The sequence below is a fragment of the Camelina sativa genome, chromosome 16 (genome assembly GCF_030686135.1).
Source record: "Camelina sativa cultivar CO46 ecotype springtype chromosome 16, ASM3068613v1".
Taxonomy (NCBI): Eukaryota; Viridiplantae; Streptophyta; class Magnoliopsida; order Brassicales; family Brassicaceae; genus Camelina; species Camelina sativa.
The window spans coordinates 29,348,451-29,372,480 of record NC_141895.1 but is presented as its reverse complement, the minus strand read 5'-3'; the positions used below and the strand labels follow the sequence as shown (position 1 = coordinate 29,372,480).

At 36.8% G+C, this 24,030-nt stretch overlaps 3 protein-coding genes, 1 long non-coding RNA gene, 1 other non-coding gene and 3 pseudogenes across 8 annotated transcripts; 7 read left to right on the top strand and 1 right to left on the bottom strand.

Annotated features, from left to right (window-relative positions):
* The first annotated feature begins 346 nt into the window (after positions 1-346).
* On the top strand, positions 347-3,105 carry LOC104752751 (uncharacterized). 2 transcript variants are annotated; one of them, XM_087492997.1, is made up of 11 exons: positions 347-531; positions 655-795; positions 1,153-1,323; positions 1,414-1,543; positions 1,634-1,714; positions 1,811-1,998; positions 2,099-2,194; positions 2,312-2,402; positions 2,536-2,652; positions 2,753-2,777; positions 3,010-3,105. In XM_087492997.1, the coding sequence occupies exons 2-11, from the start codon at positions 673-675 to the stop codon at positions 3,014-3,016; spliced, it is 1,029 nt and encodes a 342-aa protein (XP_087349123.1). In that variant the 5' UTR covers positions 347-531; positions 655-672; the 3' UTR covers positions 3,017-3,105. The 2 variants fall into 2 exon arrangements, with proteins under 2 accessions (XP_087349123.1, XP_010473265.2); XM_010474963.3 differs by lacking the exon at positions 3,010-3,105 and having other exon boundaries at positions 2,753-2,999.
* A 960-nt stretch (positions 3,106-4,065) lies between these two features.
* LOC147926079 (small nucleolar RNA snoR114) lies at positions 4,066-4,149 on the top strand. Its single transcript, XR_015585577.1, has one exon. It is a non-coding gene; the product is annotated as a small nucleolar RNA snoR114 (small nucleolar RNA).
* A 746-nt stretch (positions 4,150-4,895) lies between these two features.
* Positions 4,896-6,132, top strand: LOC104752750 (cytosolic sulfotransferase 18 pseudogene; annotated as a pseudogene).
* A 1,446-nt stretch (positions 6,133-7,578) lies between these two features.
* Positions 7,579-10,026, top strand: LOC104754101 (uncharacterized; annotated as a pseudogene).
* Positions 10,027-11,429: 1,403 nt separating this feature from the next.
* LOC104752749 (ATP-citrate synthase alpha chain protein 2) lies at positions 11,430-14,566 on the top strand. 2 transcript variants are annotated; one of them, XM_010474959.3, is made up of 13 exons: positions 11,430-11,795; positions 12,084-12,197; positions 12,309-12,485; positions 12,582-12,743; positions 12,836-12,916; positions 12,991-13,042; positions 13,155-13,269; positions 13,389-13,470; positions 13,544-13,639; positions 13,731-13,832; positions 13,939-14,055; positions 14,149-14,265; positions 14,347-14,566. In XM_010474959.3, the coding sequence occupies exons 2-13, from the start codon at positions 12,099-12,101 to the stop codon at positions 14,416-14,418; spliced, it is 1,272 nt and encodes a 423-aa protein (XP_010473261.1). In that variant the 5' UTR covers positions 11,430-11,795; positions 12,084-12,098; the 3' UTR covers positions 14,419-14,566. The 2 variants fall into 2 exon arrangements, with proteins under 2 accessions (XP_010473261.1, XP_010473263.1); XM_010474961.3 differs by having other exon boundaries at positions 11,736-11,869.
* Positions 14,567-14,884: 318 nt separating this feature from the next.
* LOC104752748 (uncharacterized) lies at positions 14,885-15,474 on the bottom strand. The gene is made up of 2 exons (XR_762012.2): positions 15,336-15,474; positions 14,885-15,132 (listed from the first exon to the last, which is right to left on the bottom strand). It is a non-coding gene; the product is annotated as an uncharacterized LOC104752748 (long non-coding RNA).
* A 1,394-nt stretch (positions 15,475-16,868) lies between these two features.
* LOC104754100 (F-box protein DOR pseudogene) lies at positions 16,869-18,803 on the top strand (annotated as a pseudogene).
* A 729-nt stretch (positions 18,804-19,532) lies between these two features.
* Positions 19,533-24,006, top strand: LOC104752747 (protein CLAVATA3 INSENSITIVE RECEPTOR KINASE 1). Of its 2 annotated transcripts, none has more exons than XM_010474957.3 (11): positions 19,533-20,820; positions 21,226-21,355; positions 21,464-21,535; positions 21,618-21,761; positions 21,858-21,929; positions 22,031-22,090; positions 22,185-22,282; positions 22,365-22,511; positions 22,586-22,927; positions 23,018-23,409; positions 23,499-24,006. In XM_010474957.3, the coding sequence occupies exons 1-11, from the start codon at positions 20,709-20,711 to the stop codon at positions 23,838-23,840; spliced, it is 1,911 nt and encodes a 636-aa protein (XP_010473259.2). In that variant the 5' UTR covers positions 19,533-20,708; the 3' UTR covers positions 23,841-24,006. The 2 variants fall into 2 exon arrangements, with proteins under 2 accessions (XP_010473259.2, XP_010473260.2); XM_010474958.3 differs by having other exon boundaries at positions 19,810-20,820; positions 22,374-22,511.
* The last annotated feature ends 24 nt before the right edge of the window (positions 24,007-24,030 follow it).

The following is a 24,030-nucleotide window of genomic DNA, read 5'->3' as shown; positions in this document are numbered from 1 at the left end:
TTTCCAAAATTAGCACTATTTAACACATAAAAATATTTAAAATTCATTTTAGAATTTTTTTTTTAGGTTTGGGTTCACAATTTCATATTTAGGGTATAGTTTTGAGGGGTAGAGTTTAGTATTTGGAATTTAGAATTTAATTTTGAAAGATGAATTTTGAAATATAGTGCTATTTTAGAATTTTAGAGATGTTTTGCTACATTTAGAACATAAAAAAACTTATTTTGATGCTATTTTTAACTTTTGAGAATCTCCCTTGAAAATTTAATAAATACATTTTTTTTTAAAAATGCTTGTATTTTGGTGAAAATAGATAAATAAGTTGGGTGTGTTTTAAACTTTTAATGAATTTTTTTCTAAAATTAAATTGTTTGGTATGAGGTTTCCCAACATTCGAACCAAACCGAAGAAGCCAAGAAGGGGATTGTAATAAAAACGGCGGCTTTTTTCAAAACCCTTCGCCGTTTGTTGTCATCCCCTCGCCGCCGCCTACTCTCTCTCTCCCAAAATCGCTCAATCTCTCAGCCACAGGTAAAGCTTCTTCCTTCAACCCAAAAACTACTGCTTTTCTCATTCCCTGTAGCCTCCTTTGTAAACCCTTAAGCTTCTCTGTTTCAATTTGAAAGCTGATAAACCCTAGTTCTTCTGCTGTAGACCTAGACACGAACAAGGATGGCGACTAAAGAAGAAAAGCGATTCGCCAAGAATTTCAACATTAACGATCTCCCCGACGTCCCTACCGGACTTCCTCCCCATCTGCAACAAACTCGCGTCGTCTCTAAAAGCAATCCTCTTGTAAGAACGAACTCTTCTCTGGATCAAAATTAACAAGTCTCTTATGCTCTTTATCGTTGGTTCTGAGCTCATCTAGTTAGCAAAGTTTGTTGCTTTTCTCAATGGTTCATCTTTTTCCTGTGAAAAGCCGTGACTTTGTGAGTTTATATCTTAAGAGTTTTGTCGTTGCTGTGCTCATGATTCATAGTAATAACTAAAAAGTTCTTCTTTTTTCATGTGAAAAGCCGTGAATTTGTGAGTTTGGTCTTAGAGTTTTACAAGATTACTTACTCCCATGGGTTTAGTCTTTTTTGTCAAAATCCAGATGATGGTTTTAAAATTCAAGTCCTTTATCTTGTGTCTTTGTGTTTTCTGTAGACTGCGAATGCCAGCTATGTTCCTTCTATGGGAGAGAGTGTCAAACTAGGAAACTTCTATGAGAATTTCAAAGTTGATGTGATTAGTCTCACAGAGAGAGATATGGAGTTTGATATGATTGGTATCGATGCAGCTTTTGCCAATGCATTCCGAAGGATCCTTATAGCTGAGGTCTGTTACACTCTTCACACAACCTCTGACCAATCCCTGATTGTTGTAATTTTTGTGTGGTTGAAGTGTTTCTTTCTTTCTTTACTGCAGCTTCCTACAATGGCTATTGAAAAAGTGTTAATAGCAAACAACACATCGGTTATTATAGATGAAGTTCTTGCTCACAGGATGGGTCTTATTCCAATTGCTGCAGATCCAAGGCTCTTTGAATATTTATCCGGTAAGAATATATATTCAGTGGCGTGTGATCCATCTCCATAAGCAAATATTTCTTCTTGTTAGCTTGATTCTTTATATCTCTGTGTGATAGAAAATGATCAGCCGAATGAAAAGAACACCATTGTGTTCAAACTCCATGTCAAATGTGCCAAAAATAAAACACGTCAACAAGGTAATATCTGTTCTTTAGTTAGCATCAGATAGATGCATTCCTTGTTTTATTATCAGCTCAATCTCTCATGAAAGATGTTTTTCTATCTTCTTGTAGTCTTAACCAGCGATTTGAAATGGTTACCAAATGGAAGTGAGTTATTGAAAGAATCTGGAGGTTCAACGTCAAAGCCAAAAACTTACACTTCATTTAGTTGCAGTCAAGATTCCTTACCCGAATTTGCTAATAATCCTATCACTCCGAGCGACCTTCAAATCTTAATAGCAAAACTTGCCCCTGGTCAGGTAGTGTTTCTATACCTTCTCTTTCTATACACCAACTAAGCGGGCTATATTTGCAATGAGAGATGAAACAGATGCGTCTTCTTTTTATCTCTATTTCTAGGAAATCGAGCTCGAAGCTCATGCGGTTAAGGGCATTGGTAAAACACATGCAAAGTGGTCCCCTGTAGCGACAGCTTGGTATAGAATGCATCCGAAGGTGACAAGTTTATACCTAAATCTATCATACTTTGTGGGGAAATATAGCTCTTTCCTTTATTTTTGCCTCATCCTATTCTTTTTTTTTGTTTAAATGCTTATGTTTATACTATCTTAGGTGGATCTACTTGGGGAAGTTGAGGATGAGCTTGCTGAACGACTTGTAAAAATCTGCCCAAAAGTTTTCGACATTGAAGACATGGGCAAAGGTGAAGTTTAATAAACCTTCCCAAGTTCCCTTCAATTCTTCTCACTTGTTAACACCAAAATCTGATGAAACCTATTATAGAACTTGGAATTTGTAAGTTTTTTTTTTATTTCATACTGACTTGTTGAATACAGGTAAGAAAAGGGCAATTGTAGCACAGCCACGTAAGTGCACGATGTGTAAGGAATGCATAAGAGACGATGATTTGATAGAACTTGTGGATCTAGGCAGTGTCAAGAATCATTTTATATGTAAGAGAGAAAGAATAAAACCATTCCTTTAGCTGTCCGATTCATGATATGAAAAAAACGGTAACTGAGTTCTTATTATCTTTTTTTTTCTTTCTCTCAGTTAACATCGAGTCCACCGGATCACTTCCTCCAGACGTTCTCTTCACTGAAGCTGTGAAGATATTGGAAGCTAAATGTGAAACTGTACTCAAAGAACTTTGAGTTTCCGGGTGGTTTTATAATTCAATTTTTGAGTTGTCTGTCTATCTCATGTTTCTCCTTCCTTATTAGTAGTAATATTACCAAAAAAAAATACAACTCTGACATTTTTATTTATTACATAGTTTGTGGTTCAATTTGGATATCAATAGCCTTCCTAAGCTGAACCAATTTGGAAATCTTTTTCGGTTTAGTTTGGTTTACAACCGGTTACTGAACCACTTTAAATCCTACGTCGATTTGATGTTTTCGTTCTTTGTCGGCTCGTTTGCGTATAAATAGAAAGAGAGGAAGAAAAATCTAAACTAGGTTTTCCAATTTAGCCAAGAAGCGGATAGATAGGATTAGGTAAGAACATAGGCTATTAAACGCAATGGCATCAGACGGCGCTGACAGCATATTTGTGGGCGGGTTTCCCCATGACTTCACGGGGACACAGATCAGGGAGCTTATGGAGTGTTTTGGGCCACTAAGAGGTTTCAACTTGGTCAAAGACAGGCAAACTGGAGACTCAAAGGGATATGTGTTATGTGTTTACCAAGATCCTTCGGTAACAGGTATTGTTTGTGCTTCGACGGTCTTAAGATGGGCTTTATGACACTTGCAGCTAGACGTACAACAATCCAAGAGGGTGCAGTTCAACGTAAAGCTTTACAGGGGTCTTGTGGTGGGCTTGAGGTTCCTGAACGCATATTTGTGGGTGGGTTTCCTTATTTATTGACAGAGGCAGATATCAGGGAGCTTTGGGCCGCCCCTAAGAGGTTTCACCTTGGTCAAAGACACGGAAACTGGAAATTCAAAGGGATGTACGTTCTGTGTTTACGAAAATCCTTCAGTAACATATATTTCATGTGACATCATTGTAAACGGGATGAAGCTGGGCGATAAGACACTTCGAGTTTGGCGTATAGATATCCAGGGAGAAGAAGAAATCTTACTTCATGCCCAACAACAGCTTGCTTTTCGGTTTCAGGTGAGGGATTCAAATTTGTTTTACAAGTTAAAAGACCAAAATACACAAGATTGTATATAACAAGGGAAGCATTCAAAAGCTTATATTAAACTGAACCGCTTTGAGTGTTGAAATTTTGGAATATGTTACGTTATATTATATTTAAGAAAGAATGGTAAATAAACAAAAATCATCAGTGGTCTACTGGTGTAATTTGTCTCTACTACGTTATAGACCAGGGTTCGATACCCGACTGATGCTATGAGCTGTGATGAATTGTCTTTAGCGATGGTTGGGTCCTTCGCATTCTTCTGATTTATCAGATTAGATACGGCCTGTCTGAGCTCTCTATTCCTTTTTTTTTTCATTTAATAATAAATTTGTTTATGCAACTTCAAACTTTCATGCAAAATTTCTATTTTGTTATCCCAAATATATGACCAATGCACTGAAGAACTTGGAATTTGCTTGACTTTACTCTGACGAGATTGGACAAGAGAGAACTATAAGTTTCCTATGATTGGCAATTCAATCTTAACAATAGAAAAAGTTTTATCATTGTCATTCACTAGAAAAAGTAAGAAACAGCTGGGGCATGACCATGAATGTTTACAAATGAAGACACGGTCAATTCTAGAGTAGAGGGACCTCTAGAGATACACTAATTAAGAATACAAAAGAAGAATATTACTTTGCATGGCACATAATTGGTCAGAGTCCCCAATTAAGTCTCAAATAACTCACAATAAGTCTATCATATTCGTTCATGCACAGACTACAATTGTATTGATCACTTAATCGATCGCCGGAGTTCAATTCAACGGGAAATATATTTCTGATAGTGTTGTTGCATTATGTACAAACCGGTTATTTTTCAAGTTTAATATAATAAATTACATAGGTTAGTTACCCAATCTCTGGATATAAGAATATATCCCATGTCTTGGGATTGAAGATTCCCTAAGATCTAATGGCTGAGAGATTATGAAGGACAGGTGTGGCATTTGAGGATGGTTTCTGATACGACATATCAACACGCGGGTAAAATTCATTACATGCACTACTAAAAACCAAACCGAGCTGTTTCCGGACACACAACTAACTAACACTTATCTTCACAGAACACAACACAAGTTCCTCAAATCCTCTTTTATCTATCTCTAATGGAATCACAAATGAACCTACCGAGCCACCACGACGAGACCAAGAAAGAGTCAACAGAGTTCGAGAAGAATCAGAAACGTTACCAAGAGATAATCGCCACGTTTCCTCACACCAAAGGCTGGTTTCCAAAAGCTCAGTTGATCGAGTACGGTGGTCACTGGATGTCACAGCCTCATCTGGAAGGTTGCCTTTATGCGCAAGAGTTCTTCCAAGCCCGATCCATTGACTTCTTCATTTGTAGCTACCCAAAGACAGGTACCACCTGGCTCAAGGCTCTAACTTTCGCCATTGTCAATCGATCTCGCTTCGACGATTCCTCCAACCCTCTCCTTAAACGTAACCCTCATGAGCTTTTTCCTTTCATTGAGATCGAATTCTCATTGTTTCCTAAAGTTAAAGCTCTCAAAGACAAAGGAAACACTCTGTTTGCGACTCATATCCCGTACGGGTTACTACCAAAATCCGTAGCCAAAGCGGGTTGTAAGATGGTTTACATCTGGAGAGACCCAAAGGACACTTTCATCTCCATGTGGACTTTCTTGCAAAAGCAAAGGTTAGACTATGGCCCTCTCACTACTCTTGAGGAGTCTTTTGATATGTTCTGTCGAGGTGCTTCTGTGTATGGTCATTATCTAGACCATGTATTGGGGTATTGGAAAGCTTACCAAGAGAACCCAAAACATATTTTGTTCCTCAAGTATGAGGCAATGAAATCTAATCCTTTGCCGTATGTGAAGAGATTGGCTCAGTTTATGGGCTATGGATTCGCAGCTGAGGAAGTGAAGAAAGGAGTTGTTGTGAAAATTGTGAATATGTCCAGTTTCGAGACATTGAAGAATCTTGAAGTCAACGAAGGGGAAAAAATTAGAGAGGACGTTCCTCAGGTTCGTTGGTCTAATAGCGCGTATTTCAGGAAGGGAAAGGTCGGAGATTGGCAGGACTACCTGACTCCGGATATGGCAGCAAGAATCGATGCACTGATGCATGAGAAATTTATAAGGGCTCTGGTTTGCTTGAACATGACTAATTATGACCGGGTTGTGTTTAGGGCAATGACTCATTTAGTCATATGTGTTAAGTTATTATTAGCAAGAATAAATCTCGTTTCTGTTTTGTCCAAATGTATACTGGTTCGAATAAATAAACGAATTGTTTTCGTGACCAAAGAACCTTTATTTTCTTATTTAAATGTTTATGCAGTTTCGATCGAACTGAACAAATATTTGATAAGCCTGCGACCACAAAATACTCCTGGAGATTATGGGAAAAAACTTAAAACATAAGATTTGAGACAAGAAAAATAATTCTTGTCTGTGAAACCCGATCAGAATTTAGAGACCCAAAAATAGACAATTAAAACTTAAATCTTTGAAAAATCAAAACTTAAAACAGATTTGAGACAAGAAAAACCACACAAACAGATGCTAATACAAGAATCTTCTAACCGCAATACTTGACCCGGAATAAAGTGTCGTGTGACCTCTTTTTGTTGCTCTGGCGTAGAACTACGGAGGCGGTGAGACAATTTCAAACCTTAAAGACTCTTTAGGAGAAAAGGAAGGAGATCTAGATCTACGATGGTGAGATTTCTTCATCTGACGCAGTGAAGAAACAGTTGAAGACTGCATCTGCCATGGAAGCCGGCCAGATATGAAAATGCTTGTGACTATAACACAAGAACCAAGCCACTAACCTAAAGGTGGGAAGATTTAAGCTTTAAAAATCTAGATCTGGAAAACTATATCTGATGCCGTTAGTAGAAAAAAGAGAAGGATATACCAAGAAAGGAAGAAACAAAGCTAAATAAAAAAATAAAACCCGACTCCGGTGGTGATAGAGTCACTAAAGCTGGTTAAAGTAGATTGGTGGTGAGTTTTTGTTTAATGAGAAGAGAGAGCGTTTTTTCTCTAGATCTATTGTCTCACATTTTTCAAGGAAATTGTTTTACAATAATAATATTTCATTTTTAATTAAAGACACTTTGTTTAGTATGTCTAATGAAAAGGCTCTTATATCCAAAATTTCAAAATCTTGGGTATCGTTTTATAAATTTATAAAAGTCATGAAATTGAAAACGTTTAAGAATATCTCCCACAAAATTTGTGAAATTTATAGAAAAGAATCTGAAAGATGTAATCAACCTTATATTTTATATAATCTGAGTTTTAGTGAATTTTATGAATTTGAGAATTCTTAATGATTTGTTATAAAATGGCTATTGAATCCCGCTTAAAACAATGGAATTTAAACTTTGTGTATTTTTAATGAAACAATTATTGTTAAAATTCATAATTAAATAATATATGATTTGGTATTTCAAACAGATATTGTTTCAAACATTTTATTGAATATACCTCTTAAGATGTCAGATGAGTAATGAGTTGAAACGAATTTGTAATGTATAGAATGAATTACATTGAGAAATGGTAATGGTAAAAGGAAAATTGGTAATGTATATATGTCAAAAAAAGGAAATAATTATCTATTAGGAAAATTACCGATATTGATTTTGATTGGTCTATTTATCTATATATATCAGTCACATATCTATTTCTCTCTCAACATCTCTGTGTGTGTGTTTTTTCGTTATTCGATTTAGGTTTTTGAGATTTTGTGATAATGGTGTTCTCTTCTTCTGACGAAGACCTCTTACACGAGGAAACTATACTACGAAACCCCAAAACCCTAAAACCATGGTGGAGATATCTGATTTCGAAATCCGAGTCTTCTTTCAAGGACCGAGCCGTGATCTACGAGCGAGCTCTTAAATCTCTTCCCGGTAGCTACAAGCTTTGGTACGCGTATCTCCGCGAACGTCTCGATCTCGTTAGCGATAAGTGTGTTACTCAACAACAGTACGAGATCCTGAACAATACTTTCGAAAGAGCTCTCGTTACGATGCATAACATGCCTAAGATCTGGCTCTTGTATCTTGAAACCCTAGTTTCTCAGAGATTGATTACTAAGACACGTAAAACTTTCGATCGGGCTCTCTCTGCTCTTCCCGTCACACAACATGGTAGAATCTGGGAATCTTATCTCCAATTTGCGAGTCTGGAAGGTGTTCCTGTGGAGACTTCGGTTAGGGTTTATCGAAGGTATCTTAGGTATGATCCTAGTTACGTTGAGGATTTTATTGACTTTCTCATCAAGTTTGGTCGTTGGCAAGAGTCTTCAGAGTGTTTAGCCTCTGTATTGAACGGCGAGTTTCAATTTCAGTCTAGTAAAGGCAAGAGCGTTTACAGTCTTTGGAAGGATCTGCTTGAGGTTGTTGCTAACCATGCTAATGACGTTTCTGGTCTTGATGTGGAGGCTATCATCAGGGGAGGCATTGCAAAGTTCACTGATGAAGTAGGGATGCTCTGGACTTACCTTGCGGAGTACTACATTAGAAAGAATCTGTTTGAGAAGGCGCGGGATATCTATGAGGAAGGAATGATGAAAGTGGTTACAGTGAGAGACTTTAGTGTTATATTTGACGCTTACTCGAAGTTTGAGGAGAGTTGTGTTGCCAATAGGATGGAAGAAGATGAAACCGAGGCAGAGGAGGAGGAGGTGGAGGAGGAGGAGGAGGAAGATGTCCGTGTTAATACTTCTCTGTCTGTTGAAGAGATGCAGAGGAAACTCTTGCGTGGGTATTGGTTGAACGATGGTAATGATGTTGATCTGCGATTGGCTCGTTTGGAGGAACTGATGAACAGAAGACCCGCTCTTGCAAACAGTGTTCTCTTGAGGCAAAACCCACACAACGTTGAACAATGGCATCGTAGAGTTAAGTTGTTTAAGGGAGATGCAGAGAAGCAGATACTGACTTATACAGAAGCTGTGAGGACTGTGGATCCTATGAAAGCAGTAGGCAAGTCTCCTTACACGTTGTGGGTTGATTTTGCCAAGTTGTATGAATCACACAATGATTTGGTTAATGCAAGAGTGGTTCTTGACAAGGCTGTCCAAGTTAACTACAAAACCGTGGATCATTTGGCTTGTGTGTGGTGTGAGTGGGCCGAGATGGAGTTGAGTCATAAGAATTTCAAAGGAGCTTTAGAGCTGATGAGGCGTGCTACAGCTGTACCATCGGTAGAAGTCAGAAACAGAGTGGCTGCCAGTGGGAACGAACCAGAACCAGTCCAGCTAAAGCTACATAAGTCCCTGAGGTTGTGGTCACTTTACGTTGATTTAGAAGAAAGTGTAGGGACACTGGAATCCACGAGATTAGTGTACGAGAGGATATTGGAATTAAAGATAGCCACACCTCAGATTATATTGAACTATGCTCAGCTTCTTGAGGGGAAAAACTACTTTGAAGAGTCGTTCAAGGTGTATGAAAGAGGTGTGAAGATGGTGTGAAGATGTTTAAGTATCCTCATGTCAAAGATATATGGGTAACGTACCTCAAAAAGTTTGTAAAGCGACATGGTAAGACAAAGGTGGAGCGGGTGAGAGAGTTGTTTGAGAATGCTGTTTTGATGGTAAGTTCATCTGATGCTGCTCAAATGTACCTTGAGTATGCAAAATTTGAAGAAGATTATGGTCTGGCGAAGAGGGCCATGGGAGTTTACAAAGAAGCCACAAGAAAAGTTGCGGATAAGAAGAAGCTTGAATTGTATGAGATATACATAGCTAGTGCAGCAGAGAGGTTTGGTGTTCCCAAAACAAGGGAGATATTCCAAGAAGCCATAGAATCATCTTATCTTCAAGAGAATGATGTGAAGATGATGTGCATCAGATTTGCAGAGCTGGAGAAAAGCATGGGAGAAATCGATCGAGCTCGTGCAGTCTACAAGTATGCATCACAGTTTGCAGACCCTCAAGTGTGGCAGAAGTGGCATGAATTGGAAAGTGAGCATGGAAACGAAGATAGCTACAGAGAAATGCTTCGCGTTAAGCGAACTGTTTCTTGCTGCGCTCTGTCTCCTCCAGCTCTGGTTAACAAATCACAGTCTCTGTCAGACACTCTTCTGTCCCAATTCATCTTTCCTGTTAAGAAAGCCAGGTCTATGTCTGATACTCTTTCCCCATTATTCAGCTCTCCAGTTAAGAAAGCACGGCTCATTTACTAATTTGTGTAAGAGATGCTTACTGTTTATTATTTGTCCTATGATGTTTTGAGACTTAATAATAAATAAATAAAGATGTTTTCTGACTTGCATCTTTCCTTTATTGCAGCTTCCTTTAGTTTCTTAAGTGCCTATTGAAAAAAGTGTTTATAGTAAACAACACATCTGTTATTAATTAAAGATGAAATTCTTGCTCATTGGATGGGTCTTATTCATCCGGTAAGAGACTTGTCAGTGGTATGTGTTTCATGATCTCCATCAGCAAATATATCTTTCTGTCGTTTAATTTTCTTGTAATTTTGATGAAGGAATTGAAATGGTACCAAATGGAATTGAGTTGTTCAAAGAATCTAGAAGTTCAACCTCAAGGCCAATATAACCTACACTTCATTCAGCCACTGATTTTGCTAATAATCATACGAGGCACTGGTTGTATGTTGTATTCGTGTCTTCTCTACTCGCCTCTGCTTCTTAATTGTTTCTTTATTTGCCTAGAGTTCCCTGTATGTATGACAGATCTTACGATGATTCTCTTCTCTGTGTTCTTGATCGTTTTCTTTGCAGGAATGTAGAAACTAGAAACCAAAGTTGAGTTGGTGAAACTTTATCACTTTACTATGTTGTCAAACACCCCAGGCGTTTCTGAGGAAGGTAGTTATACTTATTGGAAATATAGCTTTTCCTCTACAGGTTTGGTAATCAAACAATTAAAAGGAGGCTCTTTGTACTTTACTTGACAAACATGAATCCCTTATACGATTACAGAAATATCGGCAATAGATCAGTGGTATGTGTGCCAAGCTCTCTTTTGGTGCCTCAATTTCCCGAGAGGTTCATAAGTTCTTTCCAACTTGGTTATAGTTATAGATGCCAAATGTTTCTCTCTTGCATTTTTTTTTAATCATAAATCTTTTGCTGAGTAGTCTCATCTTTTGCAATATGCTTCTTTATTGTATCAACTGAAGAATGCTGTATCGATCTAATGGTAACAATGAGGGTTGTATCAAAGTATAGGTTCGGCAAGTAAAGACGGTAAGCCAATCTAACAAACACACTTTGATTTTTGGACATGCTAACATTCTATATGGGTGACCAATTGTGAAAATCCAGCTTTTCAAACCTTGGGCATCCAATTTATTATCGTGTCGGTACTATGTTTTGGGAGATAATCTAACAAGTATACTACTATCATCTTGGAGTTGGATGTAATCTCAAACCTTCCATCCAATGGATATGACCTTCCCTAGGGTGCACTACCTAACACGAATTGATACAAATATATTGGAATATAAAAAATGAAAGAAAAAAAAATCAAAATGGTTGGGAGTTGAAACGTTTGCTTACACGTTAGGTGTAGGCTGTAGCTTTTATGGGCAAACGAACACCCTCCTTTATGATGGAAGAGTAACTCCAAAGGTTTTACAACTAATTTTATAGAATAATACCATTTGTATTTATTACTTGTACAAAACCAAAATTTGTAGTGTATGTGATATAAATTTAGAAAAAAAAAAAACAAAAAAAACAAAATAGAATTAGCATATAGTATGTATGACTCATGACTCAGATTGACATGTTTGTGGTTATATAATTGGACAAAATTTTCAAAGCTGTAATTGGATAGATTAAAATAATACTGTTTCAATTAAAAAAGATTATTGTTTAAATATAAAACCGATCCTTAACAAGAAGTGAAGAGGTATCGATTTTGTTCGCTAACTACCAAAAGCTGTAGCTACCTCTCTCCTTCCGTCCTTCTTCTTCTCTCAACGGTAAGTAAGATCCGCCATTTTCAACGATATCTTCTTCTTCTTCTTCCTCCTCCTCCTCTGATCCGTCTCCGTAGGTCTGTTTCATCTCGAATCGTAGACTAAATTCGTGTTGATACTCCTGTCTCCGTCTCTTCTCGTGTGCCATTGTGTGTTTTATATGATGTTCATTAGTGTTTCAAATCGTCATTAGACTCTAATTGAATAGTTTTAACGATCTGATTCCGATTTTGTGTGTTTGTTCACTGTACCCGGATCTGTTAATTTTTTTTTTTTTTTTTTTGGGTTTAGTTTCGTTGTTGAAACATGGCTCGCAAGAAGATCAGAGAGTACGACTCAAAGAGACTGGTGAAAGAACACTTCAAGAGGCTCTCTGGTCAAGATTTGCCTATCAGATCCGTTCAGGTTTAGATCCATTTCACAAAACTTTGTCTTTACTTCAGTACATTGGTTTCTCCGACATGAATCAGTTCTGTTGTGTTAACGCTTGTAATCATATAATCTTGTGTGTTTTAGATTAACCAAGAGACTGATCTGAATGGGTTGGTAGAGAGGGAACCTTGGCTCTCATCCGAGAAGCTTGTGGTCAAACCTGATATGTTGTTTGGGAAGCGTGGCAAAAGTGGTTTGGTTGCCTTGAATTTGGATTTCGCTGACGTTGCAACTTTTGTGAATGAACGTTTGGGCAAAGAGGTAACCTTTTTGTTGGAATGATCCCAAAGACCATTTCCTTAGCTTGGTTGTTGTTTCCTTCCCTGTGGTTTGAACAGTTTTAGCTTTTGTCTACAGGTAGAGATGAGTGGATGCAAAGGACCCATTACAACATTCATTGTTGAACCATTTGTTCCACACAATGAAGAGTTCTATCTTAATATTGTCTCTGATAGACTTGGCTGCAGCATCAGCTTCTCAGAGTGCGGAGGAATTGATATCGAGGAGAACTGGGACAAGGTATTTTTCAAGGCTTTTTCATTTATATCCTCCTAGTGTCATTTTTTTCTCATACCGTAAAGCTAAACAAATTGAGTTCACTTTCTATATAGGTCAAGACCATATCTATACCCACGGGTGCTTCCCTGACATCTGAGATTTGTGCACCTCTTGTTGCAACCCTTCCTCTAGAGGTACTTAAAGAGAACTGAAACTTTGTATTGAACAAACTTCTTGCAATTTCGGTTTACTAATTTCCCACGTACAGATCAAAGGGGAACTTGAAGATTTTATTCAAGTTATTTTTACCCTATTCGAAGGTATGCCAAATGTGACTGATTCTACACACAAGTCAAAGCAGATTTACAGTGATGAACTCTCATTCAGTAACTGAAGCTTTTTTATTCTCTTCTTTTTTATCTTGTGCTGTAGATCTTGATTTCACATTCTTGGAGATGAATCCTTTCACATTGGTTGAAGGAAAGCCTTATCCTCTGGATATGAGGGGTGAGCTTGATGACACCGCTGCTTTCAAAAACTTTAAGAAGTAAGTTTGACTCTTCCACCTTTTTCAACTGTTCGAAGCCAAGAGCTTCAAGAAGGCAATGATAAGCCTTCCTGCTGCTGTATTTAAGCAATACGCTTAACCTCACACATTTTTTACAGGTGGGGCGACATTGAATTCCCTATGCCATTTGGAAGAGTGATGAGTTCAACAGAGAGCTTCATCCACGGTCTAGATGAGAAGGTATCATTACCAATCTGTGTAGAACTTGGAAACACAAGTTTCTCTATGACTTATCACCCTGTCCTTTATGCAGACAAGTGCATCTTTGAAGTTCACTGTTCTGAATCCCGAGGGAAGGATTTGGACTATGGTAGCTGGAGGAGGTGCAAGTGTCATCTATGCCGATACCGTATGTTTTTTTTTGTACAGGCTTAATCAACACTGAGAATCTCCTGCATAGCCTCTAATGTCTAAATTGTGTGCTAATATGTTATATCCAGGTTGGAGATCTCGGGTATGCATCTGAGCTTGGAAATTATGCTGAATACAGTGGAGCACCCAAAGAAGACGAGGTTTTGCAGTATGCGAGAGTCGTCATCGATGTAAGATGCTTTTTTGTTTTTTCCTTCCACATTAAAACATACCAAACCAACCCAACATAATGACACTTCTGACTATAAAATACTATGATGTTTCCCAATTCTTCAGTGTGCTACAGCGAATCCAGATGGAAAAAGCAGAGCTCTGGTAATTGGAGGTGGAATTGCTAACTTCACCGACGTTGCTGCTACTTTCAATGGCATAATCCGAGCTCTCAAGGAAAAGGTAAGCAAGAAGAGAGTATAATCATCCACAAGCCATCATTTATTGCCCCTAGACTATAAAGTATAGATGAGCTTTTTCTTTAACCTTTTACAGGAAGCAAAGCTGAAAGCAGCAAGGATGCATATATTTGTGAGGAGAGGAGGACCAAACTACCAAAAGGGACTTGCTAAAATGAGATCACTTGGAGATGAAATTGGTGTCCCCATCGAGGTATATACAACACAATGAATAAAACTCAAACACATTTAAACCCGTTTCTAACTCTTGTTACATGTCTGTTTGATTTTCAAGGTGTATGGTCCTGAAGCAACAATGACAGGTATCTGCAAGGAGGCAATCCAGTACATCACCGCGGCTGCATAAGCCTTGTTCACTCTTTATCAGTTACTTTTATAATACTCTTAGCGTATATTATTGAGTTTGAGACTTGTGTTTCGGATTATGATGTTTCACCTCTCTCTAATTATATGTTTCTTACTATATTCATTAATAATAAACAAGCATTTTCTTATTGACTTTAGTAATTAGTATCATCTTCTTGACTTTGAAAAAGAACAAGGAGAAATGTATTTCACGTTGATAGGACTTGGGAGTTGGTCGATTAGGTGTGACTTATGAGTGTAAAGGTCTAGAGAGAGAGTTACATTATGTTTGGTTAATCAGTTTTTGGTCTTGTGCTAATTCTACCATTGAGTTTTCTGTTTTCCTCTCCACAAACATAACCATTTGTGAGATGGGGTCCAACAAAAAATCGAAAATCAAAAATAAATATAATAAATAAGTTTAGAATTTCAGATGGTACGAGAGAGAATCTTGCGGTGCTGCTAAATTGTAGAAATGATATTGTACTCCACTTTATTATAATGATGATGATATTAGTTACAATGATGATATTAATATTTTAAGTACCAAAACTACAACAACAGAGATCTCCGGTACCAAGAGGATTGCCCATGCACATACCCGTAGTATCATCTGGGAACTTAGGCGGTCCACATCGTTTCCTACAGTCGTCGTCAATATGGCATGAACCTCTAAAATTACATACTCCAGGTCTGATGTCGTCTGCCTTTAACACTATCAATTTCCACACCCAAAACACAAAGTGATCATTAGTAGTGTACTATATTGTTCTACAATTTGTATGTGGGTGACTTGTTGTTAGAAAAATAAAATCATATGTTTATTAATTATGTGCACAACACTTTCAAGTGAAAATGAGATTTAATAAAGAACCAAGCAAAAACAAGAGAGAGAACAAAAATGAATAAGATGTTTACCCTGAGAAGTAAATAGGAGAGAATATGTGATGAACAGAAGGGCTGCAAGTTGAAACTTTGACAAAGCCATTTTGTTTGAATGGTTTTAGTTTTATTTTTTGGGACATGCCTATATATACACAGAGTCAAACTTCTAGACCTTTATGATTTTTAGATTTTGTTTGTTTTTAAATTAACAAATTTAGTATCCAATATTATAAATATGATTGGATACTAAATTTGTATATTAAAATGTCTATCTAAATGTTTCTGTTTTTTTAAATGTATATATATATATATATATATATGTCTCTTTTTAGATAACTAACAAGATAACTAACAAATCATTGTTCACTAATACAAATTTTATCTTTCATGCTGAATCTAAATAATATGAATTTTAATATTCAATATCCAATATTATTCTATAATTTAACTAAAGATTTTAGAAAAGATTAAACAGTAATATAGAAATTTAATCAACTTTAATTATGTAGCTTACAATTACGTTTATTTATAGGAACTTTCATAAAATATGTGTTTTTAGGATTTAACTATTTAATCTTTTATTTTAAGAAGTTGTGTATTTTTATAATAATTATTGGTAGATAAATTTTCAAGATGAAATTTATTTTAATTTAAAAATTATTTTAACGGAAAATTGCAGTTATTATAATCATTCAATTGATATTCTCACCTAGGATCACTTTGTCATAATATGTAATTATGAGTAATAAAAATATCAATAAGGGGGGGTGTATTCAAAATAGGATTTTGGATGATTTATGATATTCAAGATTTTAAGAGATTTACAATGAGTTTTTAAGGTAGTTTGGTGGATTTATTATTATTTTCTATTTTTGAAAAAAAAATAGTTTGTGATTTGATAAGATTTGATAAGATTTGGTGAGACTTATAACTGGAGTTTTAAGAGATTCTCAAGTCCAGAAACGAGAGATGTTCATAAAACATAACACAAAGATTAAAACAATAAAATACGTATAAAACAATATATCATAACTCAAAGATTTCAAGAACAAAGGAACTTACCCTGAATGAATCATAATACACTTCCGTAAACAGCTCGATCCATTGTGTAGCTCCGCTTGAGAAGGTCTATAGCAAGAGCAGCCCAGACAAACGAAACATATTCACATGAAAATAACAAATGATCACACGTCTCCAAATGAGCATTACAAAAACCGCATTACACATCGTGAATGAATCATAAAAGAGAACTTAGCTTTTAATATTATCTTTGCTTTTATGATTCATTCACTGTAATATACACATCGTCTCCAACACAATAATACTTGTCTGGGCAATATACACATCGTCTCCTAATATTATTGTGTTGAATAATATTATCTTAGCTTTTAGGTTCACAAAGACTTCCGTAAACGAGAGAGGCTAATAGAACAGAGGTTGAGATAATAGAGATAAAACCCAAAATTTGTTTTTATTGCAAAATCGTAATTTTTTTTTTTTTAAACCAATCCTTCAAAAACACACTTTGGAAGGTGGGATTTTTTAAATAGGATTTCCCTTACAAAAATGTACCCAAAGTCTCTCACAATCTCTATTATGTTTTTCTATAAAAAAAATAGAATTTGGTTTTGAATAACAGTAGATTTGTTATGATTTTTGCAAATTGTTGATTGAATAACAGTGGATTGTGAGTGATTTTGAATGACTTTTTAACAAATTCCATATTCAATAAAACTGGATTTGAGATGTGATTTTAAAATCACTAATTGAATAATAGTAGATTTTTTAAAAAATCACAAATCCTCCAAAATGATGTTTTAAATACACCTCGTAAGTGTTTATGGTGATTGTTACTCTTTACGATAATTTTCATAAAATATCTTATAGTTCTAATACAAACAACAAATTTTACAAAATTGCATGGTTCATTTAATAATTTTAACTTACAATTAAGTCTTTTTACAATATTATTATTTTTGCTTTCACCAAACAAAAATATTATTATTTTTGCAACGCACTCTAGGGTTTTCACTTGTAAAGATTGCGTCGTCATCTGGTATCCCTGACCCTGTGGAGCCGGAGTTGCCGGTGATTAGCAATCTCGGGTTTTAACTAGAGTGATCTCCGCCAGGAAAACAGAGCAGCAAAACGTCTCGGAGGAGGATCTTGTTGCCGTCACCGAACGCAATACGAGAGCCAAGACCTCAACCAATGGTAACGAACGGATCCCAGTTGACCTAATTGTCGAGATATGTTCGAGACTGCCGGCGAAATCTATTTCAAGATGTCGTTGCGTATCGAAGCTCTGGGCTTCCAGTCTGTGCCTCCCTGACTTCACGGAGTTGATCTTTGGCTTGCCCGAAGCTATTGTTTGCTTGCCGAAAAGGCAAGCATGTGTTCTTCTTCTCCTCACCCCAGCCTCAAAATCTTGATGACAACAACTCCTCTGTTTTAGCCGCCAGTTATCTTATGAAAATTCCGTATTCGGCAACTTCATGTAAAAGATGTAGATCTGTCAGAGGCTTGGTCTTTCTTGGAGATGATCAGATGTAATGAGAAAGGAGCATAAGGTCTCGGTGATATGTAACCCAAGCACGGGACAATCTTTGACCTTACCCAAACTCAAGACGAGGAAGAGGATTGGAATGAGAAGCGATTTAGGGTATGAGCCTATAAACAAACAATACAAGGTATTGTCCATGACGTGGAAGAAGAGCTATGGAATGAAAAGCTCCGAGGAGCATCAATTTCTGACATTAGAAACTGGTGGAGAACTATTATGGAGAAGAATCGAATGTTGCATACCCCATTCTGTTTACCATGATTATAACCATGTATGCATCGATGGTATTATGTATTATCCAGCGCTCAAGAAGTCTTCAAGGGATTTCATAATCATTCTCTTTGATTTTAGGTCGGAGAAGTTCAGATTTGTCAAAAACACAGACCCTGTCACTGAATCACATTATTGTAAACCTCTGATAAACTACAATGGTAAACTAGGTTTACTTGGGCCTCAACAAAACTGTGGTGATTATATCCATAGAGGAAGTACACGTATTTGGTTGTGGGTTCTAGAAGATGCGGAAAAGCATGAGTGGTCGACGCATATGTATAATATTGTTGGAGGGGAAGACGCACTTTTACGCGTTGTTGGAGTGACTCGGACAAACGAAATTGTGTTTTCATTTGCCTATCAATCCACGCCTTTCTACGTTTTCTACTACAATACCGAGAGGAACACAATCAGAAGAGTCGAAATACAAGGATTGGAAGCTTTTAAGCTTTATTCCCTCCTTTACACTTTTCTAGACCATGTCGAGGATGTGAGTGTGAAGCTTACGGAAGGCTTTTCATCATGACTTTTATAACTCTTTTTTTCTCTCATTTCTTGACGTTTCTCTACCACAAGAATGTTAACTAAATCTTCTACTGAAGAAGATATATTATGAGGTCGTAATTACTGCATTTATTTTATTTATATGATAAGAGATTACACATGTATTGTTGAAGAATTGTAAAGCTCTAATATACCATGAAATACAATTTACTCGAACGTAATGTGTTATACCAATATGCAGATTGGCTCATCTAGAGTTATACCAATGTTGTGAGTATGAGACACATTCGGTTAATTCGAAAACAAAAAAATGCATCCGATTCAGACTCGATGTAGAAGTGGCCTTTGATCATAGTCTTTGACAAATCCGGATTTAGACATGGCTCATCAATTTTGGACCATTTTTTAATTTTATTGAGCATAGCCCATTCATCTATTGACCATGCATGGCCCATTTTTTTTACTTATAGCTCTGGCCTCTGGTATATTTTTTTTTCATCGAGTCGGGTGAAAGGAGATCGCAATATCTATTACTATCCCACGTTCTTACCCAAAAATTAGTCCTCCCAAGTTCTTCTTACCAGCAAAATTAGCCATCCCGAGTAGGCAAAACATGATACTTGGTGAAATATGCAAAACATAAAACTTGGTGAAATATAACTCGTATAAAACCAATATCGTCTACGCTAATATTTTCGTAAAGTAAAGTGAAGTTATCTTTTTAAAAAGTGTATATTAGAAATGATAATTCTCTTTGTAACCAAAAAAAACTCAAAAAGGGATAAAAAAAATAATTGAAGCCCGAAAAAGCCAACAAAGATAGGAGACAGAGCCATGAACGTGATCTGCCCAACAAAAGGGACCTTTTTTTTTCCTCTGTAACTTTTTCTAAAAAGCAAAAAAAAAAAAAAAGATGAGAGAGAGAGAGACAAAGGTCCTTGTTCTTACTTATGTTTTTTTCTTTTATCTTTCTCTCTGACCCATCTCTTCAATCTAATCACATTTTTGTATATCAAAAAGAGTTTTCTTGAAATACCTGTCCGAATGCAAAAACAATGAAAAAGAATTCAAACTGAAAATCATGAAAACATATTAAAAATGTACTATTTTATTTCCCTCACAGTAATTTTTGATATAATTAAAAAGAAAAAGGTAGAAAAACAGAGTGTCTCTTCTTTTCTTGTTATTCTGTCAGTATCTTTCTGTGTGTGTTTGTGGATTTTTTGGCATTTTCATTTTGGATTTATGCTTGTTTGGTCCCTTTCCTTTTGATTACTTTTTTTTTTCTTTTTAATTCCTTTTTATTTTCTTTTTTCTACTAGTGGTGGTGAGAATAATGTGAGAGAGTAGGCAGATGAGATTAGATGATTTGGTAAGAGTGGTGCGGAAATTAGAAACAAACCATTTGAAAGAATGTTATAGAGAGAGAGAGAGATAAGTAGTTATTCAATAATTACTACAAAAGTAACAAAAACGATTAAAATAAAACCAAGAGTCATTGTATCACTCCTCAATAGCTCCTTTGTTTCTCAGATCTCTAGGAAAAAATTCTCAGACTTTCAGAGCACTTTGGTGGTTTTGTTTGCTTGGTTTCTCGGGAAAATTCTCTCTTCTTACTTTATTACTTCTCTCTCTCCTCTCTCTCTCTCTCTCCTCTCTCTCTCTCTCCTCTCTCTCTCCCTCTCTCTCTTGTCACTGCTCGTTTAGCACTCATTCTCTTAATACTTCTTTCGAAAATTCTCTCTCTCCTAAAGCTGAGTGTTTTGCAAGACGTCATTTTTCAATTTGGGTTTTCTCTATTCACTCCATTTGATTAGGATTGAGAGACAAAAACAAGAGAGAGGTTCCATTACTGGAAAAAAAGAGTGAGATTGCCTCAAAGTAGTTTTTTTTTTTTTTTTTTTGTCAAACTGCCTCAAAGTAGTTTCTGTGTCTGAAAATAGACAAAAAGGCGAAGGCTTTTTTAGATATGGGAGAGAGAAAGATGAGTTGGTGGGTTTACTGAAGCTTTGTGTTTTTTTTTTTTTTTCCCTGGCCAAAGGTGATTGCTTTAAGTAGAGGGATATATGGTCATGGATGGTGTAAGATTGGTGATTTGGAGATTAGGGTTTTTGGTTTTGGTATTGTTCCTTGATGTCTCTTCTGCTACACTTTCTCCTACTGGTGTAAACTATGAAGGTTAGTCTTCTTCTTTGAGACATCTCAGATTGGAGTTTTCTCTGTGAATTTATCATCTTTTTTCTTAGTTGTTCCGAAAATTCTGGTGAATGTTTGTTTGTGTGTGGAGTGGATTGGGTTATTTTTGTTTACTTTAGTGGATAATAAATGTCACAGCTTTAAATGCTCACCAGACTCATATCTCAAACTGTACCCAATAGCAACACTAGTTTTACTTCTTTCTCTGTGGAACAGTCCTGCAGATAGTTCATTTATAAGGATTAGTAGGTTTTTTCTTGGATAAGAATTCAATTTCGAAAAACAAGCAACTTTAGGGATAAGAGAATTCATATGAGCTTTGAGGTTAGATTTGTTCTATCAGTCTCTGAAGTTTCTTTCTTTTTTTTGTTTGTCTGAAATGAGCAGTGACGGCTTTGGTGGCTGTGAAGAATGAATTGAATGATCCGTACAATGTTCTTGAGAATTGGGATGTGAATTCTGTTGATCCTTGTAGTTGGAGAATGGTTAGTTGCACTGATGGCTATGTCTCTATGTTGTGAGTCTTCTCTTCTCTTCTCTTCTCTTCTCTCTCTCTCTCTCTATTACACAAGACAAAAAGACCCGAGAGATATCTGAGACTTGTTTTGTTTTCTTGACTAAACAGGGGACTTCCTAGCCAAAGCTTGTCTGGTACATTGTCTCCTAGAATCGGAAACCTCACCCATCTACAATCTGTGTAAGTTATTTTAGTCTCTGCTATGATTTGATTCTTGTTCTTAAGTTTTGCTTCTTGTTGAGCTTAAGGTTTTGTGGTGTAGGTTGTTGCAAAACAATGCAATCACTGGTCCAATTCCCGAAACGATTGGGAGGTTGGAGAAGCTTCAGACACTTGATCTTTCGAACAATTCATTCACCGGGGAGATACCGGCCTCACTTGGAGAACTCAAGAACTTGAATTACTTGTGAGTGCTCCTTTACGGTTTCACAATAATTCTTTTGTTTATTAAAAATTCCAGTTCAAGTCTCACTGTTCCGTTCTTGTTCACTTCCATTTTCAGGCGGTTAAATAATAACAGTCTTACAGGAACTTGCCCTGAGTCTCTATCCAAGATTGAGGGACTCACTCTAGTGTATGTGTCTAAACTCTGCTTTTTCTAATGTTCACAGTCCAAAATAAAATACATTGGAAGAAGATTTAGTAACTTATTTGTTATTGATTCTTAATGTGCAGTGACATTTCATATAACAATCTTAGTGGTTCGTTACCAAAAGTTTCTGCCAGAACTTTCAAGTAAGTTTTACTAGAGTTCTCCACGAACTTATCTATATCCATTGAAGTGAAACTAAGATTCAGCATCGTATTTGTTTTGTTTCTTGGACGAAAGGGTAATTGGAAATGCGTTAATCTGTGGCCCAAAAGCTGTTTCAAACTGTTCTGCTGTCTTTCCTGAGCCTCTCACACTTCCACAAGATGGTCCATCAGGTATTAGCCGTCTGCTTCTCATGGATCCCTATTATTCTTCTGCGTCAATGGACCTTTTCGCTTAATCCTTTGGTTGTTTTAGATGAATCAGGAACTCATACCAATAGCCATCACGTTGCTCTTGCATTCGCCGCAAGCTTCAGTGCAGCATTTTTTGTTTTCTTTACAAGTGGAATGTTTCTTTGGTGGAGATATCGGCGTAACAAGCAAATATTTTTTGACGTTAATGGTTGGTATCTTGAAAATTTCTCTGCTTTGCTTTATCTTGTGCGGGGAAAAACTAACAGTTTCTTCTTCTTGCAGAACAATATGATCCAGAGGTGAGTTTAGGACACTTGAAGAGGTATACATTCAAAGAGCTTAGATCCGCGACCAATCATTTCAACTCGAAGAACATTCTTGGAAGAGGTGGATATGGGATTGTGTACAAAGGCCATTTAAGTGATGGATCGTTGGTAGCTGTCAAACGTCTCAAAGACTGTAACATCGCGGGTGGAGAAGTCCAGTTTCAGACAGAAGTAGAGACTATAAGTTTGGCTCTTCATCGAAATCTCCTCAGGCTCCGCGGTTTCTGTAGTAGCAACCAAGAGAGAATATTAGTCTACCCTTACATGCCAAATGGGAGCGTCGCATCACGCTTAAAAGGTAATGCAGGTTCCAAAACCAAATTTGCTTGTCTCTTTGATCTCTTTTGCAAGTTTGTAATAGTTCATTCTTGCTGCAATTTTTGTTTAGATAATATCCGGGGAGAGCCAGCATTAGACTGGTCAAGAAGGAAGAAGATAGCGGTTGGGACAGCTAGAGGACTGGTGTACCTACATGAGCAATGTGACCCAAAGATTATACACCGAGATGTGAAAGCGGCGAACATTCTGTTGGATGAGGACTTTGAAGCAGTTGTTGGTGATTTCGGGTTAGCTAAGCTTCTTGACCATAGGGACTCACACGTCACAACTGCAGTTCGTGGAACTGTAGGCCACATTGCACCGGAGTACTTATCTACTGGTCAGTCTTCTGAGAAGACCGATGTCTTTGGCTTTGGTATACTTCTCCTTGAGCTCATTACTGGTCAGAAAGCTCTTGACTTCGGCCGTTCCTCACACCAGAAAGGTGTAATGCTTGACTGGGTAAGCCCCTTTTTCTATGTTTCTTGATTCACTTCCTATTCTGGTTTGGTTTATGTGTCTGAGGAAATGAGATTGTTTAAAAATGGCAGGTGAAGAAGCTGTATCAAGAAGGGAAACTAAAGCAACTAATAGACAAAGAACTTAATGACAAGTTTGATAGAGTAGAGCTCGAAGAAATCGTTCAGGTCGCGCTTCTATGCACTCAGTTCAATCCATCTCATCGACCAAAAATGTCAGAAGTAATGAAAATGCTTGAAGGCGACGGCTTGGCTGAGAGATGGGAAGCGACGCAGAACGGTACTGGGGAGTCGCAACCACCGCCGTTGCCACCGGGGATGATGAGTTCATCTCCTCGTGTAAGGTATTACTCAGATTATATCCAGGAATCGTCTCTTGTAGTAGAAGCCATTGAACTCTCAGGTCCTAGATGATGATTAATGTAACACTCTTTTTCTTGTTTTCATTTTTTTTCTTTTCTTGGGTTTTTGTTTTGTTTTTTGTCTTTTTATAAATGTTGATATAAACTGTGGAGTTGAGTGTAACTTTTATGTAAAAAAAAAATATATTAAATGCAATAGAAAATGTTGATTAGCCTGACACATCAATCTTTAATTTTTGGAT

What these genes read in the sequence shown, in the direction of transcription:
- LOC104752749 (XM_010474959.3), top strand. Translation starts at nt 12,099, where the DNA reads ATGGCTCGCAAGAAGATCAGAGAGTACGACTCAAAGAGACTGGTGAAA. An exon ending in TATTTTTACCCTATTCGAAG is followed by an intron (nt 13,043 to 13,154) that starts GTATGCCAAATG and finishes CTTGTGCTGTAG; the next exon opens with ATCTTGATTTCACATTCTTG. An exon ending in TCCGAGCTCTCAAGGAAAAG is followed by an intron (nt 14,056 to 14,148) that starts GTAAGCAAGAAG and finishes AACCTTTTACAG; the next exon opens with GAAGCAAAGCTGAAAGCAGC.
- LOC104752751 (XM_010474963.3), top strand. Translation starts at nt 673, where the DNA reads ATGGCGACTAAAGAAGAAAAGCGATTCGCCAAGAATTTCAACATTAAC. An exon ending in TCTCTAAAAGCAATCCTCTT is followed by an intron (nt 796 to 1,152) that starts GTAAGAACGAAC and finishes TGTTTTCTGTAG; the next exon opens with ACTGCGAATGCCAGCTATGT. An exon ending in GCTCTTTGAATATTTATCCG is followed by an intron (nt 1,544 to 1,633) that starts GTAAGAATATAT and finishes TCTGTGTGATAG; the next exon opens with AAAATGATCAGCCGAATGAA.
- LOC104752747 (XM_010474957.3), top strand. Translation starts at nt 20,709, where the DNA reads ATGGTCATGGATGGTGTAAGATTGGTGATTTGGAGATTAGGGTTTTTG. An exon ending in GTTTCTGCCAGAACTTTCAA is followed by an intron (nt 22,091 to 22,184) that starts GTAAGTTTTACT and finishes CTTGGACGAAAG; the next exon opens with GGTAATTGGAAATGCGTTAA. An exon ending in AATATTTTTTGACGTTAATG is followed by an intron (nt 22,512 to 22,585) that starts GTTGGTATCTTG and finishes TTCTTCTTGCAG; the next exon opens with AACAATATGATCCAGAGGTG.